Below are 20,771 nucleotides of genomic sequence, written 5' to 3' on the forward strand. Positions count from 1 at the left end.
TAACAGTATTATCAGCTTTCACAATGAATAATGTTTACTAGTAGAATATAAAATTAAATTCAGGAATTTATGTTAATTTTTCAGTTTAACTTGTTATACTGATTATAGAATTTCTAATTTTATTGTATTATTTATTTATTTATTTAAGGATTAAGCAAACCAGAAACTCTTAACATGTTCTTAGACTTGTGGACTGCATTTTATCTTAAAAAATGTTTTTGCCTGGCACTTTAAATGCACACTTTCCCAGGAGAAATGTGCAGCCTCCTGTATAATAGATAATAAATATGACATAAATAAAAATTAGTGTTGTGGTCAGTGTTAATTAAGAGTCAGCATTAGGAACCACAGCACCATATTCTGCACAGTAAGTGCTTAAACCCTGTTAAAAAAAAAAAAAAAAAAAAAAAAAAAAAGAAAAAAAAAACTGCATATGCTGGTTAGGTATGTTTTGAAGCATGGCTGCTGGTTTAAGCTGGTTCTTAGCTGGTCATGTGCTGGTCCTAAACTGGTCCTGAGCAGAAGCTGGTTGTTTGGACCAGCACATGATCAGCTTAAACCAGCTCATGACCAGCTAAGAACCAACTTAAACCAACTGTAACCAGCAACCATGCTTCAAAACAACACATAAGATCATGTGACACTGAAGACTGGAGTAACGGCTGCTGGAAATTCAGCTTTGAATCACAGTAAAAAATTACATTTTTCAATACAATTACATGACAGTTTTTTTTAAATTGTAATACAATTTCACATTACTGTTTTTATTGTATGTTTTCATCAAATAAATGCAGCCTTGGTGAGCAGAAGAGACTTTTTTAAAATCATTACAAAATTGTAATTATTAAAAAAAATTTGACTGGTAGTGTGTATATACGTTTTTGTGTATGTACTGTTAAATAACATGTGAAAATGTGTTTTAGGGTGGAAGTAGATACTATCGATGGCTATCAGGGCAGAGAAATGGACTTACATTTTAAGGTTTGTTGGAAATTGGCAGAGAATGAATATAACAATTACCAGAGTCAGCTTTATGCACCTCAGAGTAACACACACATTTATACATTTGCTTGTTTCAACCTGCCACAAGTGGTGCTGTTGTGTACTTCTAAGAGCTTTTAAGGATGTTTTAATGCATTTCTGCTGGAATAAAGTCACCGGGGAGCATTGACCTAGGGTGTTAGGGTGCTAGGAGACTCTCAATATAATCAAAACAATGTTTTGAAAAGTAAATCTAAATGAAATTCCTCATTTAGCCAAATCATTTAGCAGATACATTCCAATATATTTGCTGTGTATGGCCCATTGTGAAAAATATACTTGTACAAAGTCCAAACATCACAAAAATGAGTACACATGGACAACAAGCCATTCTGGGGAAACTTCTGATGCTCATCGGGCAACAGCAGTTTCTAAAAAAAATCAGCAATTTATATCAGTATAGATGAAAGTGTAATAATAATGTTGGATAGGAAATAATTTTGTGTCAAAGATTAAAATCTATGTAAATGGTTCAGTAGATTTATTAATAGAATAAATCTGCATTTAGGAATTCCTTGTTTTAGTTTCCCAAAGTTTATTCAGTTTACAAAGAAATCTGTGGTCTCTAAAACACTTGAAGATCATCTTTATATACCCTAATGATATTTTGGAACCATATTTGTCAAGTTTCAAGACATTGCTGGATGTATAGCGGTCCAATTAAATTAGGATTTAAATGAATATTATAATTATAATATTTTAATATAATACAAAGAATACATCCCCACAGACACACTTAATAACTCTAATGACTATATTTACTTAGTTACCACATCACAGAATTATGTAAAATGAAATCATAAAGACAATAAGGTGTCCAACTGTTCATGTTATGAGCTCTTTAGACTAATGTTTAAATGGCTGTACATGGGCTGGTTGCTTTTCTGACTGTATCTAATGAGAAGCTGTGGTCACTGAGCACAGGGAGCCACTGACTTCAAGTTTGTAAAGCTGAGAGAATGATCTGCTTCACTTACGACACACAGATCAAGTACTCACTTACAAGAACATCTGCTTCTTAATTTGGCCAAGAAAATGTTTACTGGATGAGATCTGACGTTTGTGAAAGGAGTGTTTCTTATAAACCATTCAGACTTAGTTTCCTTTGAATCATTTGCCACAATTTAGTCATCATTTTAGTTTGAGTTAGTGGCTAGATTGGTGTTCTCTCCAGTGTTTTTTTTTTTTGTGTGTGTGTGTGTGTGTGTGTGTGTGTGTGTTTATGTTAGTTCTGTGTGTGTGAATGTCAGGTGTCTTTGTAAGGTATCATATTTATTTGTGGTAAAGGTTTTTTTTTTTTTTAATGCTACCTTTAAGGGCTTCCTAAGCTCTGAGTTATGTGATCCTCCCTGGAAAAATCTGTGTCAACTGCAGTCATACAAAATGAGCCAAATGTATTTTTATTATAAAAATTGTGCGGATTGTTGATGAGGACTAGCACCAGCAATATAAAGCATTGTACATGTTTTCCTTTCACTATTGCTGATAGTTTTTAATATTTTAGTTTTAATTGATTTAGAATAGTATAGATTTTTTTTATAATTTTATGTTAGTATAATTTTTTTTATATTAGCCATAACCTGAATATTATTATCAGTATCAGCCAGATCTTAACCCTGTATTAACATTAATGTTCTACTTCCAAATTCTTTTAAGAAATTACAAAAGTACCCAGTACAGGGTCATTTATATTATTTATATTTCAATGTTTTGTTTGCTAATTTAATCATTTTTAGTTTCATATTTAAATGTATATCTGCAATTATATCTGCTTCTCATATATCCTTATGTCTGCTCTGAGGTAAATTATATAATAACAAAAATATTTCATATATATATATATATATATATATATATATATATATATATATATATATATATATATACGCCCGTGATTAATCATTTGACAGCCCTAAGTAATAAAACAAGTAGTGTTATGTATTCACTGTACTTATCATTTTGCTTTACACTCTGTATTAAATATACAATACTTATATGTAATAATTACCTTCACTTGAAAGATTTGAGCCTCAAGGTTTTATTTTGGTGGAAAGTTTTTGTGACAACAGGTTTACAGATGCTTCTCATTACAAATCTATAGTGCAATGCTGTAATAATTGCTTCACAAATTGTTGGAAATGATGCGAATGTGACAAAGCATTAGTGGCACACATTGAAAATGCTTGTTAAACTCACTGCACATTCAGAAATTGAGTATCCTGCATTTACTGTGAACCGAGCTGCTCTAAGACACTGTATTTATGCACTGAGTATTTAAAATCAATATTTTGACAACTCTAGTTCTATGTAAAGACTAATGGCCTGATCATTTGGATGATGACGTTCATATTCTTTCTTTTATTAACTGTTTGATTAAAACTGTATTAGTCATTACAGCCATTGTTTTGTCTGGCTTTCAGGCTCATTGTTAGATTGTTTTGAAGAGACCGGAGACAATGTAGTCTGTGTGAACTCCATCGAGGAGCCCGGTGCCGTTATTGTGAATAAACCAGCAGGGCACTTTTTCTCCGTTCTTCACATCCTGTCTGAAATCTTTCTGCCAACCCCTGTTGACACAGAAGAACGCAGTTTAAGGTAACATCGACCTTTCATGTGCAAACTGTGAAGTGTCTTAAATTCACCTGGTAACTACAAGCTCTTGTTCCTTCACAAACATGATGGCATCTGGTTTGTTTGGATCCTTTCCTGGAAACGGTTCACTTACTTCAAACTCCAATCCATGGTAGAACTGACCTACAGAGAGTTCAGAGCACAGCTATCACAGACGCTGCTGCTTAATAATAACGCACTATAAAACATTGGCAGCATTTGTGGCTTAATATTGATTACCACAAAAATGTTTCCACTTCCATTCTTTGGGTTACAGTGGGAGACACACTGACCAATTTGTAAACGTTAAAATACGCAGTTTCTGATGTAAAAACTGTTAACATGATTTTAGTGTGAAAAAAAAAATACTTCAAGTTATATCCAGTTTTATAGATTTGTTGCCATGAGAACCAAACCCTACAATACCATAAAGCCTAAAACAACTGTGAAACCAGTTAAACAACATTAGAACTCAAATAATAAACCTGCTTTAACAGAACAAACAAGGTTCTAAAAAATGCTTTTAAAAAATTATAAGCTTCATATATGTGATTTTTAAATCTTGATTTTTGTTTTTAAAGAAAAGAAGGAATGTGCTGAAATTATTTTTGTGTTTTTTAACATTATACCAGAATAGGTAGAACTTAATCTGCGCTGAACCTGGAATATTCCTCTGGGCCTCTTTGGTCGGACCTGACTGAAAAATAATTGTTATGAATTTTTTTTTTTTACTTTATCGGAATGGGATGATGCTTGGTGGGATGATGCTTGGTGTTTTTTTTTTTTTTTTTTTTGTCACATTAGCTATGTGCCAAAAAAAAAAAAAAAAAAAAAAAAAAAAAAAACATGGACATGATTTGGATATGCTGAAGGGTCAGAAAAAAAGTAACATTTGGTACCTTCACGGTCAAAAATGCCAATGGAAAAAAAAAGCTCATAAAAATTAAACACACTACCAGTCAAAAGTTCATGAACAGTAAGATTTTTAAGTTTTTAATTTTTTTTTTAAGAATTCTCTTCTGCTCATCAAGCCTGCATTTATTTGATCCATAATATAGCAGAAGCAGTAATATTGTGAAATATTTTTACTATATAAAATTACTGCTTTTTATTTGAATATATTTTAAAATTTATTTTATTCCTGTGATCAAAGCCAAATTTTCAGCATCATTACTCTAGCCTTCAATGTCACATTATTTTCAGAAATCATTCTGATATGCTGATTTGCTGTTCAAGAAACATTTATTATTATTATTATTATTATCAATATTTAAAACAGTTGAGTACATTTTATTTTTCAGGATTCTTTGATGAAAAGAAAGATCCAAAGATTAGCATTTATCTGAAATAAAAAGCTTTTGTAACATTATGCACTAGACCATACAAAAGCTTAAAGTCAGTATAGTTTTTTTTTTTTGTTTTTTTTTTTTGGGGGGGGGGGGGGGGGGGGATTAGGGGGGGTTTAATACTTTTATTTAGCAAGGATTCTTTAAACTGATTGAAAATTATGATAAAGACATTTATAATATTACAAAAGATTTCTATTTCAGATAAATGCTGTTCTTCTGAACTTTCTATTCATCAAAGATAACTAAAAAAAATCTTACCAGCTGTTTTCAACATAATAATAATTATAATAAATGTTTTTGACCAGCAAGTCAGAATTTTAGAATGGTTTCTAAAGGATCATGTGACTGGAGTAATGATGCTAAAAATTCAGCTACGAAATCACATGAATAAATAACATTTTAAAGCATATTCAAATAGAAAACAGCTATTTTAAATAGTAAAAATATTTCACATTTTTACTGTTTTTGCTGTACTTTGCATCAAATAAATGTAGGCTTGGTGAGCAGAAGAGACTTCTTTAAAAAACATCTTAATCTTACTGTGCAAAAAATTTTGACTGGTAGTGTAAATATTGCATAGTATCATAAAATCCCCTCAAAAATTCTAAATAATAACCAAAAAAAGAGATTTCAAGGCAAAGGTACCAAGTGTGACCCAAAAAAAAATGTAGAGGCCTAGAGGGTTAACATGACATACTGTATAAAGTGTGGTAAGTTCTTTAGACATTTTACCAAGCAGGCCGTGGACATTGCTTGAAAAGAGGTGACTGTCCAAGGTGTAGAACCCGAGGTAGTCTTGATGATACGGGTGTTTCTGCCAGACTTTGTGCAGGATAATAAGGAACTTGACTGAGTCCCTTAGGGTCACTGTTAAACTGCGATCTTTGACCACCTGCAGATCCATGCTGGAGAAAGAAGGACAACGTTCTGTCAGGATGATGAGTCTTTCCCTGTTCCCTTTTGAAAGGGCTATTTCAGTTAGCTCATAATTACATAATTGAAATAAAGTGGAACAATGATATCCTGCATCTTACTTGGGCCCTTTAACTTTTGCAGTATCAGTCCAGAAGAATTTTGCCTGTTTTCCCTTTTCAGAGACTAAGATCTCCTTTGTGCTCACCATCAGTCTGATACCAAACTTCTCATGAACAATCCCAAAACGGCCAAAATAGGTCTGCATCTTGTTTCCTGGGATGACTTTCTTATCTCCAATGGTTTGGCCATTGACCACAATACCTGTGGAACACCACCATTTATGTGATTACAAATACAATTACAAATACAAGTCATTATAAGCCATTTATAAGCTAATTATAAGTTGGTTTCTCTGAAATCTAAATTCACAACTTATTGTTTCAGTAGAAATGGGATTCTTAATTACAATTGAAATGTGAAAAAAAAAAAAAAAATATATATATATATATAAACAACTTACAAAGCCAGCAAACTGATCTACTACTTAAGCTTCTTCTTTTTCTTCTGAGGCTAAATTTGGTTCCCTTTCGATACTTCACTCATACTGCGTATGGGGAAAAGCTCCTCAAAATGGGTGGGGCGAATGGCTATATAAGCAGGCAAATCGCCAGAGGAAATCAGATCTTACTCCTTCAGCGACGACTTTACTTCGTTGGATCTCTGCTGAACGCCTTCGCCTGGAACGAGCTCTCACCGTGGAAGAGGCACCGCAGCGGACCAGCTGAGACCGCCGACCGCCTGCAGCACCGGCGTTCTCGCAGACAGCCGCTTTTAGCGCCGTTCTCGGGCCGCCCGCTTCCCGCTTCCAGCCGCTTCTCAGCGATCTCCTGCCGCCATCCGGCAATTACAAAAGAGCTTTTTCCAGCGGGTTTCACCACTCTAAAAGAGCATTTCTAACGCCGTTTTAACGCCGGCGGCCATGCCGCGCCACAGCTGTGGCACATGCAGAGCCCCTCTGCATGATGATGACGGCCATGGTGAGTGTTTTTTCTGCCTGGGTAAACCCCACGATGAGGCTGCACTCACTGAGACCTCATGCAGCTTTTGTGAGAGCATGAGTCTCGCCTCTCTGCGCTCGCGGATCGCTTTCTTTAATGAAAGCGATCCCGCCCCTCGTGCCCCCCCGTCTTTTTCCTCCCGCGAGCCGGCCAGGAAAAGACAGCGGGGAAGAGGGGCTCAGCGCCCGGATTTGGGTGAGCTCACGCCGCTCAGCACCCGCGTTCACCCTCTCCAATGAGAAGCCGTCCCCTGAGCCCGAGCAGCGTCCCTCGGCTGAAGCGCGCTCGCGGATCGCTTTCTTTGGATTGGAGGACGAGCCGCTTGACGACTCCATGTCACTCGCGGCTTCAGCCAATATGAGGGCGGTCATATCACCACTGCACCATGGCACTTCAGCAGCTCACGGCCTCCGTCAGGAACAAAGCCTGTTTCCCTCTGAAGTTCTTTCAGAGGATGCTAGGGCTGATGGCTTCCGCCTACCCAGTTTTACAGCTCGGCCTCCTACGAATGCGGCCCCTGCAATACTGGCTGAAACTCCGGGTCCCACCTTATGCTTGGCGGCACGGCCGCTTCGCATCAGGGTCAACCAGGCCTGTCTAGCAGCCCTGGAGCCTTGGATGAACCCTTTTTGGTTCAGTCGTGGAGTACCCCTACAGGCGGTTTCCAGAAGGACGGTGCTCTCAACAGATGCGTCCAACCTGGGTTGGGGTGCTCTGTGCGAGGGCAGACCAGCCTTCGGCTCGTGGTCGCACGAGGAAAGCCATCTCCATATCAACTGCCTTGAGATGCTGGCAGTAGAACGAGCCCTTCAATCCTTTCAGGCGATCCTGGAAGGGCGTCACGTCCTAGTCCAGTCGGACAGCATGACAGTGGTGTCCTACATAAATCACCAAAGCGGCCTTTCGCCCAGCCGCCTCTGCGCACTGGCAAAGCGCCTCTTGGAATGGGAATTACCCAGGTTGTGATCACTCAAGGCGAAGCACATACCTGGCAAGATGAATCTGGGAGCAGACATGCTTTCGCGTAGCAAGTTTTACTGTTTGGAGTGGTTTGTATGTGGCCAGTGGGTTATTGGATTATGGTAGGTTTTCGGGAAGGCAGAGGTCGACCTCTTCACCTCAGAAAACAACTCTCATTGGCCAACTTATTTTTCAAAGGACACAGATGCGCTGGCCCACGACTGGCCAAGCCTCCTTCTTTATGCTTTTCCCCCGATCGCTCTGATCCCTCAGGTCATCAGACGAGTCAGGGAAGACAGGCACAGAGTCCTCCTGGTGGCCCCACTCTGGAGGAGCCAAGTTTGGTCCTCGGAGCTATTCAGGCTTTCCATGAAAGCCCCATGGCCGATCCCCCTCTCTCAGGCGAACAGGACAATCTGGCATCCACAGCCAGAACTCTGGGCTCTGCATGTATGTTCCCTCGATGGGAGTCTCTGAGCCTCCCCGGGGACGTGCTACACACCATTGCTCAGGCAAGAGCCCCGTCTACAAGACGCCTCTACGCCCAGAAATTGTCAGTCTTCGTTGACTAGTGCTAAGCACGAAAAGACCCTGTTGAGTGTGACGTATCTCCGATACTGTCATTTCTCAAAGAGCGTCTAGACAAGGGTCTCACCCCTTCCACGCTCAAGGTTTATGTAGCAGCCATTGCAGCATTTCATGCTCCTATTGCTGGCCAATCAGTGGGTCGAAACAGCCTCATTGTGCGTTTCCTGAGAGGTTCTAGGTGGTTGAAGCCCCCACGTCCTCTCACCGTTCCCACTTGGGACCTTCACACGGTCCTTGGAGCACTCAAAGGACCTCCCTTTGAACCGTTGCGGTCAGCTGACCTTCGGCCCCTAACGCTCAAAACCGCTCTGCTACTTGCTCTAGCATCGGTCAAGCGTGATGGCGATTTGCAGGCCCTCTCGGTGAGCCCTGCATGCCTTGAGTTTGGGCCCAATGACTCGAAGGTAAAATCAGGTCATCTGTCACAGCCGTTCAGGCAATCTGACCAGCTTTTTGTCTGCTTTGGTGGCCGCACCAAGGGGTCTTCGGTCTCAAAGCAACGCCTCTCACGTTGGATAGTCGAAGCTATCGCTCTATGTTACTCCTCTATGGGCCTTGAGTGCCCCATAGGAGTAAGAGCCCACTCTACTAGAGGGATGGCCTCTTCATGGGCCTGGTCTAGTGGTGTCTCTATCAAGGACATCTGTGAGGCGGCTGGCTGGTCCTCGCCGTCCACTTTTGTCAGATTCTATAACTTGGACATCCCGACCTTGCACGCTCGGGTTCTTTCGGTTTGATACGACGTCCTCTATCAGAATCCGTCATCATACCACCTCCAGGGAGCTAGCTCCCTCTTAGCAGTGTAGCGTCAAGGGTTCGACGGCTCCGGCCCTCTCACTTATCCTCTGGACCCCAGGGTGTTCAAGATAAGTCTTGTCGTTCCCTACCGTGGCACGGCGCGGTTGAATTCATTCCCCATACGCAGTATGAGTGAAGTATCGAAAGGGAACGTACTCGGTTACGAACGTTACCTCGGTTCCCTGAGATACGGAACGAGTACTGCGTTATATGCCGTGCCACTTCAGTGTCGTCGCTTCAGTCGTATGACCTGATTTCCTCTGCCGATTTGCCTGCTTATATAGCCATTCGCCCCGCCCATTTTGGCGGGCTTTGGCGCGCTGCATCGCCACGGGCTCGCGCAGCTACGTAGCGCTGTCATTGGTTTAAAAAAGTTTACATATTAAACCAATGGCAGTGCAGTTGCACTGCGTTATTGAAAAAAGGCTTCAGTATCGAGGAAAAAGGAGCTTTTCCCCATACGCAGTACTCGTTCCGTATCTCAGGGAACCGAGGTTACGTTCGTAACCGAGTACGATTTCTTCCTAGAGTTTTCAAGCTATAACCACCAAACGTGGATCAGACCTGCAGACCGGTCTGACTCGGGTTGCTGTATCTTTTCTAACTGATTTGACCTATGGTTTTCACTCACACTCAACTGTAATAGAAGGGCTAATATCATAAGAAGAATGCACAAAACTTTACTGGTGAAGGATAGAATGATTATCTCCCTGATTTGCTTTATAATAAATATTTCATTAGAGTTCCTGATGTCCTGTACTGTCAAATTCTGTATATTACTAATACTCATAATTTTAACACCAGGCATGCATCAAAAGGATGTTTTTTTACTTCCAGTTTCCTGCAAAGCAATGAACTGTAATGTAAAAAGGAATGAAAATATGGAATGATTTGACATCGGATATTACATATTTTTTAAGAAATAAAATTAGTTTTAAAAAATCTTTGAAAAAATATTTAATGGAAAAAAATATAGTAGATTGTTGATTTGGATATTTTGAATACATTTTGGGTTTGTATGTTTGATTTACTCGACTTTTATTGTTGTTGAATAATGTAGTTTTGTACTTTTTACTTGTTGGGACCCCAAAAAGAGTAGCCACTAGGTAGTGGCTAATGGGGATACAAATAAACAAATGTTAGCAACATGCTAAATCATGTTCAAAAATGTTCACAATATGTTAAAACATGCTAACAATGTGCTAAATCATGCTTAACAACATGCTAAAACATGTTTAAACAGGGAAGCAATGTGATAAATAATTATGTTATAACATGGTGGCAACATGCTAAATCATGCTAACAATATGGTAAAACATGTTAAAACATGGTAGCAATGTGATAAATCATACCAACAACATGGTAAAAAAAAAGCCTAATCATGCTTGCATGATAAAACATGTTAAAAAATGGTTAGCAACGTGATAAATCATACATGGTAAAGTACGCTAAAACATGGTAGTAATGTGATAAATCATGCTGACAAAATAGTAAAACGTTAAATCATACTAATGATATTATAAAAAATGTCAAAACATGTTCAAACATGCTGACGTGTTAAATCATACTAGCAACATGCTAAAATGTGTTAGCAACCTTTTAAAACATTCTAGCAATGTGCTAATTTTCAGGGTTCATTTCAAAGTCATTTCAAACTTTTAAACAAGGCTTTGTCAAGCCAACATCAAAGTTTGTTTACAAACTTTACTCATCTTGTTAAATCTATCATCGTTTTGGATTGAATGAATCTGCTATGTCAGTAGGGACAACCTTTATTTTTATGTTTGTTTTCACGTCACCCTATGTTCTTGTGAAGCTATGCCTTGCTGAATACCACTGGACTTCTCTGATGAAATAGCAAGTTGTTCTCACCTGTAAGTGGGTCTCTAACAAGGTTGAAGATGGTACCAGGTTTGTCATCAATGTTGAAGCACAGAGCATCATTCTGATCTGGCAGCTCAATGATGAAGTGTGGATCTCCATCAACTGTTACATTGGCAAATTATTAGAACTTTGAAGCTGTACCTACCTTTCACATTGCTAGTGCATAGAGTTTTATATTTACCAAAATATGTGGGTGCAGAGTACTTGGGGTAGCTGGCCGCTACGGTGTAACCTGCAAATAAGACAATGATTGAACTAAAATGAAGGCAACGGAATAGCTCATTTAGTTTGACAATGTCAAATATGAAAAAAGTAAATGAAACTCTCATTCACATTACATTGTTAAGTCGTGACATATCAAATACTGTTCCCAGGTCCAAATCTCAAGTATACTACCTAAACAGCCTTTCATGAGCACTTGATTTATAGTGCACCTTAAAGCTAAGCTATTAAAAAATGACGATGTCCACTACGGTCTCCCTGGGTCACGGCATCAAGGACACTACTATTTTAACAATTTATAACAAGATAATCACTGTCTGGCCAACTAAGATTTTGTTATGAAGATAAAGATTGGGATCATACGTTTTGATAATAGTACAGCGGCGTGTTCATGAATTAGCACATTTATTGTTTGCTTTTGGATTTTAGGAGCAATAACTGGGACCCGTAACTTCACACTTTTATAACCAGATTAACACGTGCCAGTGTGTTATGGCTTACCATATCTTTGGACTTTTCCTCGTTCCTCTGTGAATCAATGTTGATAAAAAGAGTGGGTGTCATATTACCGGTTAAACGTAAACTTACATGGTAAATTCATGGAAAACACAATGTCACAATTTTTCTTTTGATTTTCCATTTTTGTTTAGTCACACCTTCAGTCAGCTTGTCAGCAATAAATGTGTCAGTTTTGGTCTCATCTTCAGGTTTTGTGACGACCATGGAGGTAAGCGGTGGTGTAACAAAGTTGTACTTTAACGAAAGGCGCAGAGCTTCATCAGTGGCATTTCCTTTCTCCTCCGGTGTACCCTTGTCTCTGTCAGAAAATATTTTGCATTATAATTGGATTTGATATAAATCCTTTGGTTAAAAGAATATGAATGATTTCAGACCCAATTAAAATAAGTAAAATCAGTAAAAATTCAGGCAAATTATATTTATACTAGTCATTTTCACATTAAAGTAAAACTATGTAGAGGACTATTTATCCTTGAAAGTTTTAGATAAAGCTTTTTCAAACAGACTTCTTATCCAAGTAGCTCCTGGATGGTCAGATATGCCCAGAGACGCTCAGTAAAGTCCCCAAAGATATACTCTTCATCAGGAAATATGGTTTCCCACTTCTGAGTATTTGCTTGACCTTTCAGCTCAAAGTTATTTTCGAACTGTTTCGAAACAAAGAAAGTTGGACTAGATTTGCAAGTCCCCAAAACCAATGATGTAAATTCACTAAGAATGATTTTACACAACTAAACATTATTAATGAGGCTACAGTCTATGGATTCACTGGTGATGTAATTTTTCTATTGTTGAAATACTCTCTCCTATCCAGCTTAATACGCAGCAACAACCGGAAGTAAGGCTGATATTGCAACACTGGCTCAACCAATGGTGTGAGTTTGGGGCAGAGCTATCTGTTTGACCAACCAATGGCTAGAGGCACAGAAATTACGCTAAATTATTTGTAATCTTAAAGGCATTTGTATTTTTATTTATTTATTTATTTTTTCAAACTGACAAGGAGATATTATGATTTTATGCTCACATACATCATACCACCAATGTCCAAATTGCTTATCAATACTGGAGCTATGAACTATGTATATGTGTGACATGACAAAGTATTTACTCACCCCTTGTGCGAACACTTCAATTGCGAAGTTGTCTATTTCATTTAAGTCATTAAGTCGGCCAGCGACCATGATCTCAGAGCCATTGAATAGCTGTTTAAAATGGCTTTTTGTCAGTGAGTTAACTACGTTGTCCGGATATTGAAAACGCACTTCTGAGAGGAGTGGACTTGACACTTCTTCATAAAATCCCTTGGTAACAAATCATTAGCAAACCATTAGCAGTATTTTCTTGAAAGAACACAAAAACATATTATTTAAAGTATAATCACAAATTCACTAGATCATTACCAGGGTTGGTTATGGATGCAAATTTCCCAATTTAATTCCAATTCACAAGTTTTTGAGTTGATTTAATCATTAAATTTAATTATTGCATGTGGTTATATTTCTATGGAAGCTTGTTTTCACCATGGGACTTATCCAGTTTTTTCTTTCTTGCAATTGTGAGGGAAAAAGCAGAGTTAACTATGTACTATGTTAACTTGCAGTTGCAGGTTTACAACTATTTTTTTCTCAGAATAGTGAGGGAAAAAAGTCACAGTTACTCTATTTATTCATTGTGCTTTTTTTTAAATCCCACAGCTGAAACAGGCTTCTATATTTAATTTATAATGTCCATTTTGTTTTTTGAAATTCTCTGTCAGCTATTCTGTAAATTATTCAGGAAACCTCTAACTTGGTATGTTACAAAATAATACAACGTTAATATATTTTATTAATTGACATTAATTTAACATACATTAATTAGTTCAAAATAAATAAATTAATAAAATTAGAAACTAAATTAACAACAGGGTCTAAACTATACAGTTCAAAGGCTATTTATTTAGCAGATACAATAACCAAGATTTCCAAAATAGAAAATTACATTTCTTAAATGTAATAAACAATATTGTACATTTTAAACAAATAAATAAATAAATAATGGTGGTAATACATTAACCTATTTTGTATCAGAAAGTACTGATAAGTGAAATCTTCAAATTTTTGAAAAACCGATGTTGAGATTACTTGAATGAAGATAGTGAAAATTACAAGGAATTTAAAGGAATGAATATTTTGCAAAGACCTCAGTTTCGCTACCTTTAGCTGAAGTGGGGCATCCGAGTCCTCATAAATCCTGCGAACTATGCCATTGTTCTGCTTGCTCAAAGTGTCCAAAAATCCATAATTTGCATCTTTACCAAAAGCCAAACTGAACAGAGTGATATTCCCATCAATGGCGTGACGAATGCTCTCTTGGATCTCAGGAAGAGTTCTCGGATCTAAAAATGAACAAGATTTATGATTCCATCACAGACAACAACAAAAAGTACAACAGCCATGAACAACTGATAGATTAATTAAGTCTGCTCTTGAGCTAAATCTTTCTCGTTCTCATCGGTGTTCTTTAATAAGATAATGGAAATGGACACTAGGGCTGTTTCCTGTATGTATCTTTAGGGATACTTCTATGATCCTTAAGGAATATCATGCAAAGTATAAGGTTGTTGGTACATGCATATACATACAAGTGTTTGGTTCCCCATCAGTCAGCAAAATGATCATCAGTACCATGTTCTTTAAGGCTGTATCATTACGCTGATCTTCATACAACATCTTCACACCATGCATGACAGCATCATGCAATTCAGTACCTGAGGCAAAAACAAAAGTGCTCATGTGACACTTTGGTATTTGATTATTGATAAATAAATAAAAAAAAGTTATTTTATCATAATTGCTGGTAAACACGTTATGTCTGCTTAATGTAAACTACACTGAGTGACTTTTGCTGTGCTCATTGCATAGGAGCTTTGGAGATTCTTTTACCAATTTTCAAAGAAGGAATTCATGTGCTTCAACACTGTGCATTGTACTGTTTTGCTTTAAATAATGTTTCCTTGTGGATTGCATACAATTAATCATTTATAATTTGTTTAATGAGAAATTCTCTTCCTTGTATATTTCATATTCATACTTACCACCAATAACTTCAATTGTTTTGACATATTCCTGGGCTGCGTTCACATTTTCCGGTGTTGCTTTGCTTAAATGTGGCCGCCATACAACAAAGGTGGTTGAAAATACAATGATGCCAAAGTAGTCCTCCTCTGGGAGTTCACCCAGAATGGTCCCCAGAGCCTCTTTAGTCTCATTTCGACAACAAACACAGACCAAAGTCTAAAGTGCTGAGAATATGAAATTGAAAAAGTCTTTTCTCATTTAACAGACATCATAACTCACCTGTGACATTTTATTTCCCTTCATAGATAAGCTGTTGTCTATCACAAAAACAACCATTTTTGGTACTCTTTGAAGATTGGCCGGTGCGAAAAAATGCACAAAGTATCCGTTTACAATCTGTAGATGATAAAAATATTATTTACGTCTTTCTCTTTGTGCTTTTCCAATAAATACAGTATTTTGTAGAATGGTTGAACAAATTTAAACTTTAACATATAGCATGTTAACTAGCAGGCCACAGAAAAGCATTATTTTCATTTGTTCAATTGTCAAGTCTTTATCAGGCATGTCTTTATCATCCTATTGACATTTGACCTGGATATCGCCGATGTCAATGAGCACGGTTGACATCATACTTAATGAAGAAATCTCCATCGATGAGTGTCCCGTCACACTCAGTGCATTTCCTCTGTTGATCCAACGTTGGAGAGAAGGACACATGGGCCTGAACAAAGATCAAATTGTTATCATTATCATCACCATTATTATTCTCTAACGGAGATCCTTCTTAGTTACTAGCATTATTTAGCATACTAATAGTGCTTTATACTGGTATAAGTGATATCCGTCCATGCAAAGATATTTGAATCCTCACCTTCTTGTCAGTGACAGTTTTCTCCACTAGGGGGAGCAGTTCATTGGTGATGAATGTACCATAGGCGTCCACAAATGCAATTCCCTGAGGTTCATAAATGTCTGCTATAATCTGTGGGTGGGAGACAAGCCAGAATATATATATTTTTATTGTAGAAAGATGTTTTAACAATGACGTGCATTATAGAGCTACAGTATATAATCATATAGATAGGCGGGTTGTTGACAGATCACGTAAATGAATGTTTACATTTTGAAAGGAGTAGTTCACTCAAAAATGAAAATTTGCTGAAAATTCCTACCCTTAGACCATCCAAGATGTAGATGAGTTTGTTTCTTCATCAGAACAGATTTGGAAAATCAGCATTGCATCACTTGCTTTCCAATAGATCTTCTGCAGTGGATGGGTGCTGTCAGAATGAGAGTCCAAACACCACAATAATCCACAAGTAATCCACACCAATCCAGTCCATCAATTTATGTATTGTAAGGACAAAAGCTGCATGTTTCCAATACATTAATAAATCCATCAAGAGATTTTGCTTAGGGACCATTGCTTAGGGCTAAAATTCTGTTCATAATATTGCTTTCTCAAGTGTATCAGCTGTTTGGACTCTCATTCTGATGGCACCCATTCACTGCAGAGGATCCACTGTTGAGCAAGTGATGTAATGCTGAATTTTTCCAATGACGAAACAAACTCCTCTACATCTTGGATGGCCTGACGGAGAGTAAATAGTTTTGGGTGAACTATTGTTTTACCATAAAGATTGAAAGGTTGAAAGGTTAATTGAAAAATTAAAATGGAGTGTCTATTTACGCTAAGTTGGCAGAAGCTATTTACACTAACTCCAGCCACCAACGTGTGATTCGGCTAGGCAACGCTGCAAAAGACAACTAACAGACATCAGCTTTAGTGGAGCAGATGTAAAATGTATGATGTATTCAACTTTTTTTCTCCCTTTTCAAATTTCAAATTGCATCAGAAAAGCATTATTTTCAATGAAAATGAAGAATATAATCAAAAAGTTGAAAATAAAGTATCGGGTAGGGTTAGGATTGGTGTAGGGAGTGCTTTATTGTACCTATAAGGTGGCATTCATTTAATCATTTGAATTAAAATTACAATTTACACTCAATAAGTTAATATTGTATACTGTTTTACAATGTACTACAATTCTGAGGTGCAGATAATTGCCATTATTTGCAATAAGTAGTAACATTTTAACATAGTGTAAATAGAATCTATTGCTATTTGCCCTTAATAGCATCTATCGCTAAGAAAATATGCTATTTACACTTAGTGCAAATAGCCGCTGCCAAATTAAAATACCACTATTAGTTTTTCACCTTTTTCACTTATTGACAAATTGACAAATTAATTATTTTTTTTTTTAAATTAAATGTGGGGTCTCAATTATGATGTTATAAAATCTGCTGTGGTTAATAATGAACCTCAAAGTGCTGGACCAGCTGTTTGGGTTTGACTCTGATCATGAGCTCATATTTGCCAAAATGTCGCTGAAGAAGTTCCTCATGGGTGAGAATAAATGTGACACTGCTTTCTGCGGCGACATTCACAGTAACAGAAAACTTCTCCATTTTTCTGCCCGAAGCTCTGGAACACCAGAACACCAGTTAGTTAGTAGTACATTTACCACAAACAGTTTAAAGTTCACTAGACTTCTTGTTTATTTTTTTCTTCTCACTTGACTAAACCAGCAGTCTGGCCAGATGACACGGCCTTCTGATACTGCTGCTTTGCCTTCTCTTTTTCTTTCACCACACCTGTATGTCTTGCCATCAATCTCCCTGAAAATCCAAAAAAAAAAAGGGGGTCACAACATGCTGCAATCATTTCTGAGTCCCTCTTATTTTAAACGCAATCAGATGGAAAAGGACTGACATGCTGAAGTTGGTGATGAAGGAGGTCTTGGGTAACTCCACCTCAAAGGACACTTCCTGTGAGATGTTGGCCTTATTGAGAGCTTTAGTGGTCATGACTGTATGGGCAAAACGTGATGTCACCTTGCATTCCACCTTCACGCCCTGCACCGCAATCTGAAAGACAGGGAGAATATAAACGTACAGAGGCAAACAAAAAGTGTAATTTTCTGTCTAAACGATATATACAAATGTGGTTACACTTTACATTAAGGTGTCCTTGTAACAGTGTAATTATGCATTTAAGTACTAATTCATATTAATTAACTACACATACTATATGTTTAGGATTAGGGTTTGGCTTAGTGTTTAATTAAATAAATATATATATATATATATTTAAATTAACTAAATCATTAGCCAAGTGTTTTAAGGATCAGATCAGGTAGAAATAACCCAAGAATTGCCCATATTCATTTCTAATAAGCATTTAAATCACAAAGTCTTGACAGACAAACTTGAGTGAAATGTAACTAGAGTTCCCACCTCACCACTGCTCACGCTTCGCTTCTGTGAGGAGACAATTAAAACATTTTTTAAATGGCGACAAGATTTAGATGTAAAAAGATTGTGTATATTTAAAGCTAGGCCTCCTTGATTGAGAACCACTGCTTTGTTGGCATAGCAGACTTTTATCAACATTGTTGCAATACCTTTAAGATTCTGGTCATGCTTGTATCACTGACCTGGAGGGAGATAAGAGGATGCATTACTGCACATGTACACATGCACAGATACACCCAAAAGTGGTGCTTCTGGCCTGGATAAGTGACCTTTTTGTAAGATATTTATTTATTTTATATTTTAGATTGTAATTTAATTTGGCCCGAGGCATAAATTATCAACTATGGTGTGTTTGACCCAACTCAAGTATAATCTGATTCTTCATGACTATACAAGATCAGGTAATAGCCTTCCATTAAGCAAACAACAACAACAACACTCAGAAATAAAGGTACAACAGCTGTCTCTGGGGTGGTACCTTTTCAAAAGGTACACTTTTGTACCAATTAGGTTCTAATATGTACACTGTACCAATATGTACCTTTAAGGTACCAAAATGGACCCTTTAGGTACAAATAAGTACCTTTTGAAAAAGTACTGCCCCAGTGACAGCTGCTGTACCTTTATTTCTGAGAGTGAACAAATATCAGCAGGATTGCAAATGTGATATCACTTTTTTCTACAGTTCAAATAAATAATAGGTTTATTATATTAACTGACCATTTCAATAAATTGTCAATCTTGACTATTCTTGCTCTATTTTATCAAATAAAATAGTTGCAAACAAAGCAGTCTCCTCTTGATGGTGTTCTTGAACATGTATGATGATTAAATTATGATATTTTCCCATATTGATAATGAAGACATACTGTAGCTCAGAATGTTACTGATCACAGAGTTAATGCCTATAAGCTACAAAACATGAGTGAATGACAACAAAACCAGACCTACCCATTGTTCATTTCCCTTTGAGATGACCAGGGTCTCAAAAGACCCTGAAGAGAAACTTATGCACACAAATACGCAGAATATCCACCCTGCAGACATGATGCACCGTCTACTCTATCACATTCAGGACTTTTGAACACTTTAAAACCACAGTATACACTTTGTACCAGAGCAAATATTTATTTGAGTGGGAGTAGGGATTTGTGATCTTTGTTCCTAAATTAATGACTAGTACTGATCATATGCAACATGGTATTTCACTCTTAAAAATAAAGGTGCTTCAAAAGGTTCTTTAAGCGATGCCATAGATGAACCATTTTTGGTCCCACAAAGAACCATTCAGCCAAAGGTTCTTTAAAGACCAACTCTTTCTTACCTTTTTATAATTTGAAGAACCTTATTTCACCACAAAGAACCTTTTGTGAAACAGAAAGGTTCTTCAGATGTTAAAGGTTCTTTATGGAACCATTTAGACTAAAAGGTTCTTCTATGGCATCGCGAAGCACCTTTATTTTTAACAGTGTATATTGTTCTTGCTCAAGTAATTTATTTATTTATTTATTTTTTAATCAATGAATTTCTGTTCATGCAGTCTTTGGAGGTAAAGATGGAGGATGGAAACACAAGACATGTTTGGACAGGCAGTTTATTTTGTAGTCACAGAATGCCAGTATATATATGTAAAAAAAAATAAAAATAATAATAATACTATCATTAACAGCTTTTTAAACCAGCTTTGTCAGATTTCGCATTTTTTCCAAATAAACCCATTACATCTTATATACTTCAGACTAAATGAAAGCTAACATGTACTTTGTGTCCAGTGCAAAGGTCAGTTGAGTGACAGATGTTGTCTATGTTGTTTTGAAGAGACCAGAGACGATGTAGTCTGTGTGAACTCCATCGAGGAGCCCGGTGCCGTTATTGTGAATGAACCAGCAGGGCACATTTTCTCCATTCCTCACGTCTTGTCTGAAATCTCTCTTCCAGCCCCTGGAGTTGTGTGGGATTGAATGAAAATCTGAATTAATTTTCAGTCTCTCCTGAGATGCGAATTCAACAATGCATTTTATGTTCATCTTCATTCACCTGGTAACCGTGAGCTTGTTTCCTTTCACAAACATGTTGGCATCTTGTTTATCAGGGTCCTTTCCTGGAAACAAGTCACTGACCTCAAAGTTCACGCCATGGTAGAACTGACCTGCAGTAAAAAAAAAAAAAAAAAAGTGTCTAAAGAAAGCTTTTGTTAAAGAGATAGTTCACCCAAAGATAAAAATTGCTGTTCATTTGATTACCCTCAGGCCATCAAAGATATAGGTCACTTATATTTCTTTTTTATTTTTTTATTTTTTTGCATGGATAATGCACTTAATTAACTGGAAATAAATAAATAAAAGTGTGGAGTGTTGTACTCTTAATGCACTGTAGCAGCTTTACTTGCAAACGTTACTTACCAAAGGGAAGAGGCTTTCAAACTCTGATGCTGGATGTCAAAA

General features: G+C 37.2%; 1 protein-coding gene across 1 annotated transcript; it reads right to left on the bottom strand.

The window, feature by feature from the left end:
* Positions 1 to 3,063: 3,063 nt before the first annotated feature.
* Positions 3,064 to 19,432, bottom strand: LOC122138862 (inter-alpha-trypsin inhibitor heavy chain H3-like). Its single transcript, XM_042733665.1, is given in 24 exon segments — positions 3,064 to 3,608; positions 3,684 to 3,795; positions 5,733 to 5,905; positions 6,035 to 6,236; positions 11,192 to 11,305; positions 11,385 to 11,435; positions 11,927 to 11,953; positions 12,082 to 12,242; positions 12,437 to 12,591; positions 13,060 to 13,248; positions 14,143 to 14,324; positions 14,571 to 14,696; positions 15,024 to 15,192; positions 15,286 to 15,402; positions 15,601 to 15,618; positions 15,620 to 15,730; positions 15,881 to 15,991; positions 17,335 to 17,497; positions 17,589 to 17,675; positions 17,677 to 17,691; positions 17,786 to 17,940; positions 18,310 to 18,333; positions 18,477 to 18,509; positions 19,279 to 19,432. Coding segments are annotated over 24 exon segments (2,730 nt in total). The 5' UTR covers positions 19,375 to 19,432; the 3' UTR covers positions 3,064 to 3,469.
* Positions 19,433 to 20,771: the final 1,339 nt, after the last annotated feature.

The sequence above is a fragment of the Cyprinus carpio genome, chromosome B11 (assembly GCF_018340385.1).
Source record: "Cyprinus carpio isolate SPL01 chromosome B11, ASM1834038v1, whole genome shotgun sequence".
NCBI classification, from domain to species: domain Eukaryota; kingdom Metazoa; phylum Chordata; class Actinopteri; order Cypriniformes; family Cyprinidae; genus Cyprinus; species Cyprinus carpio.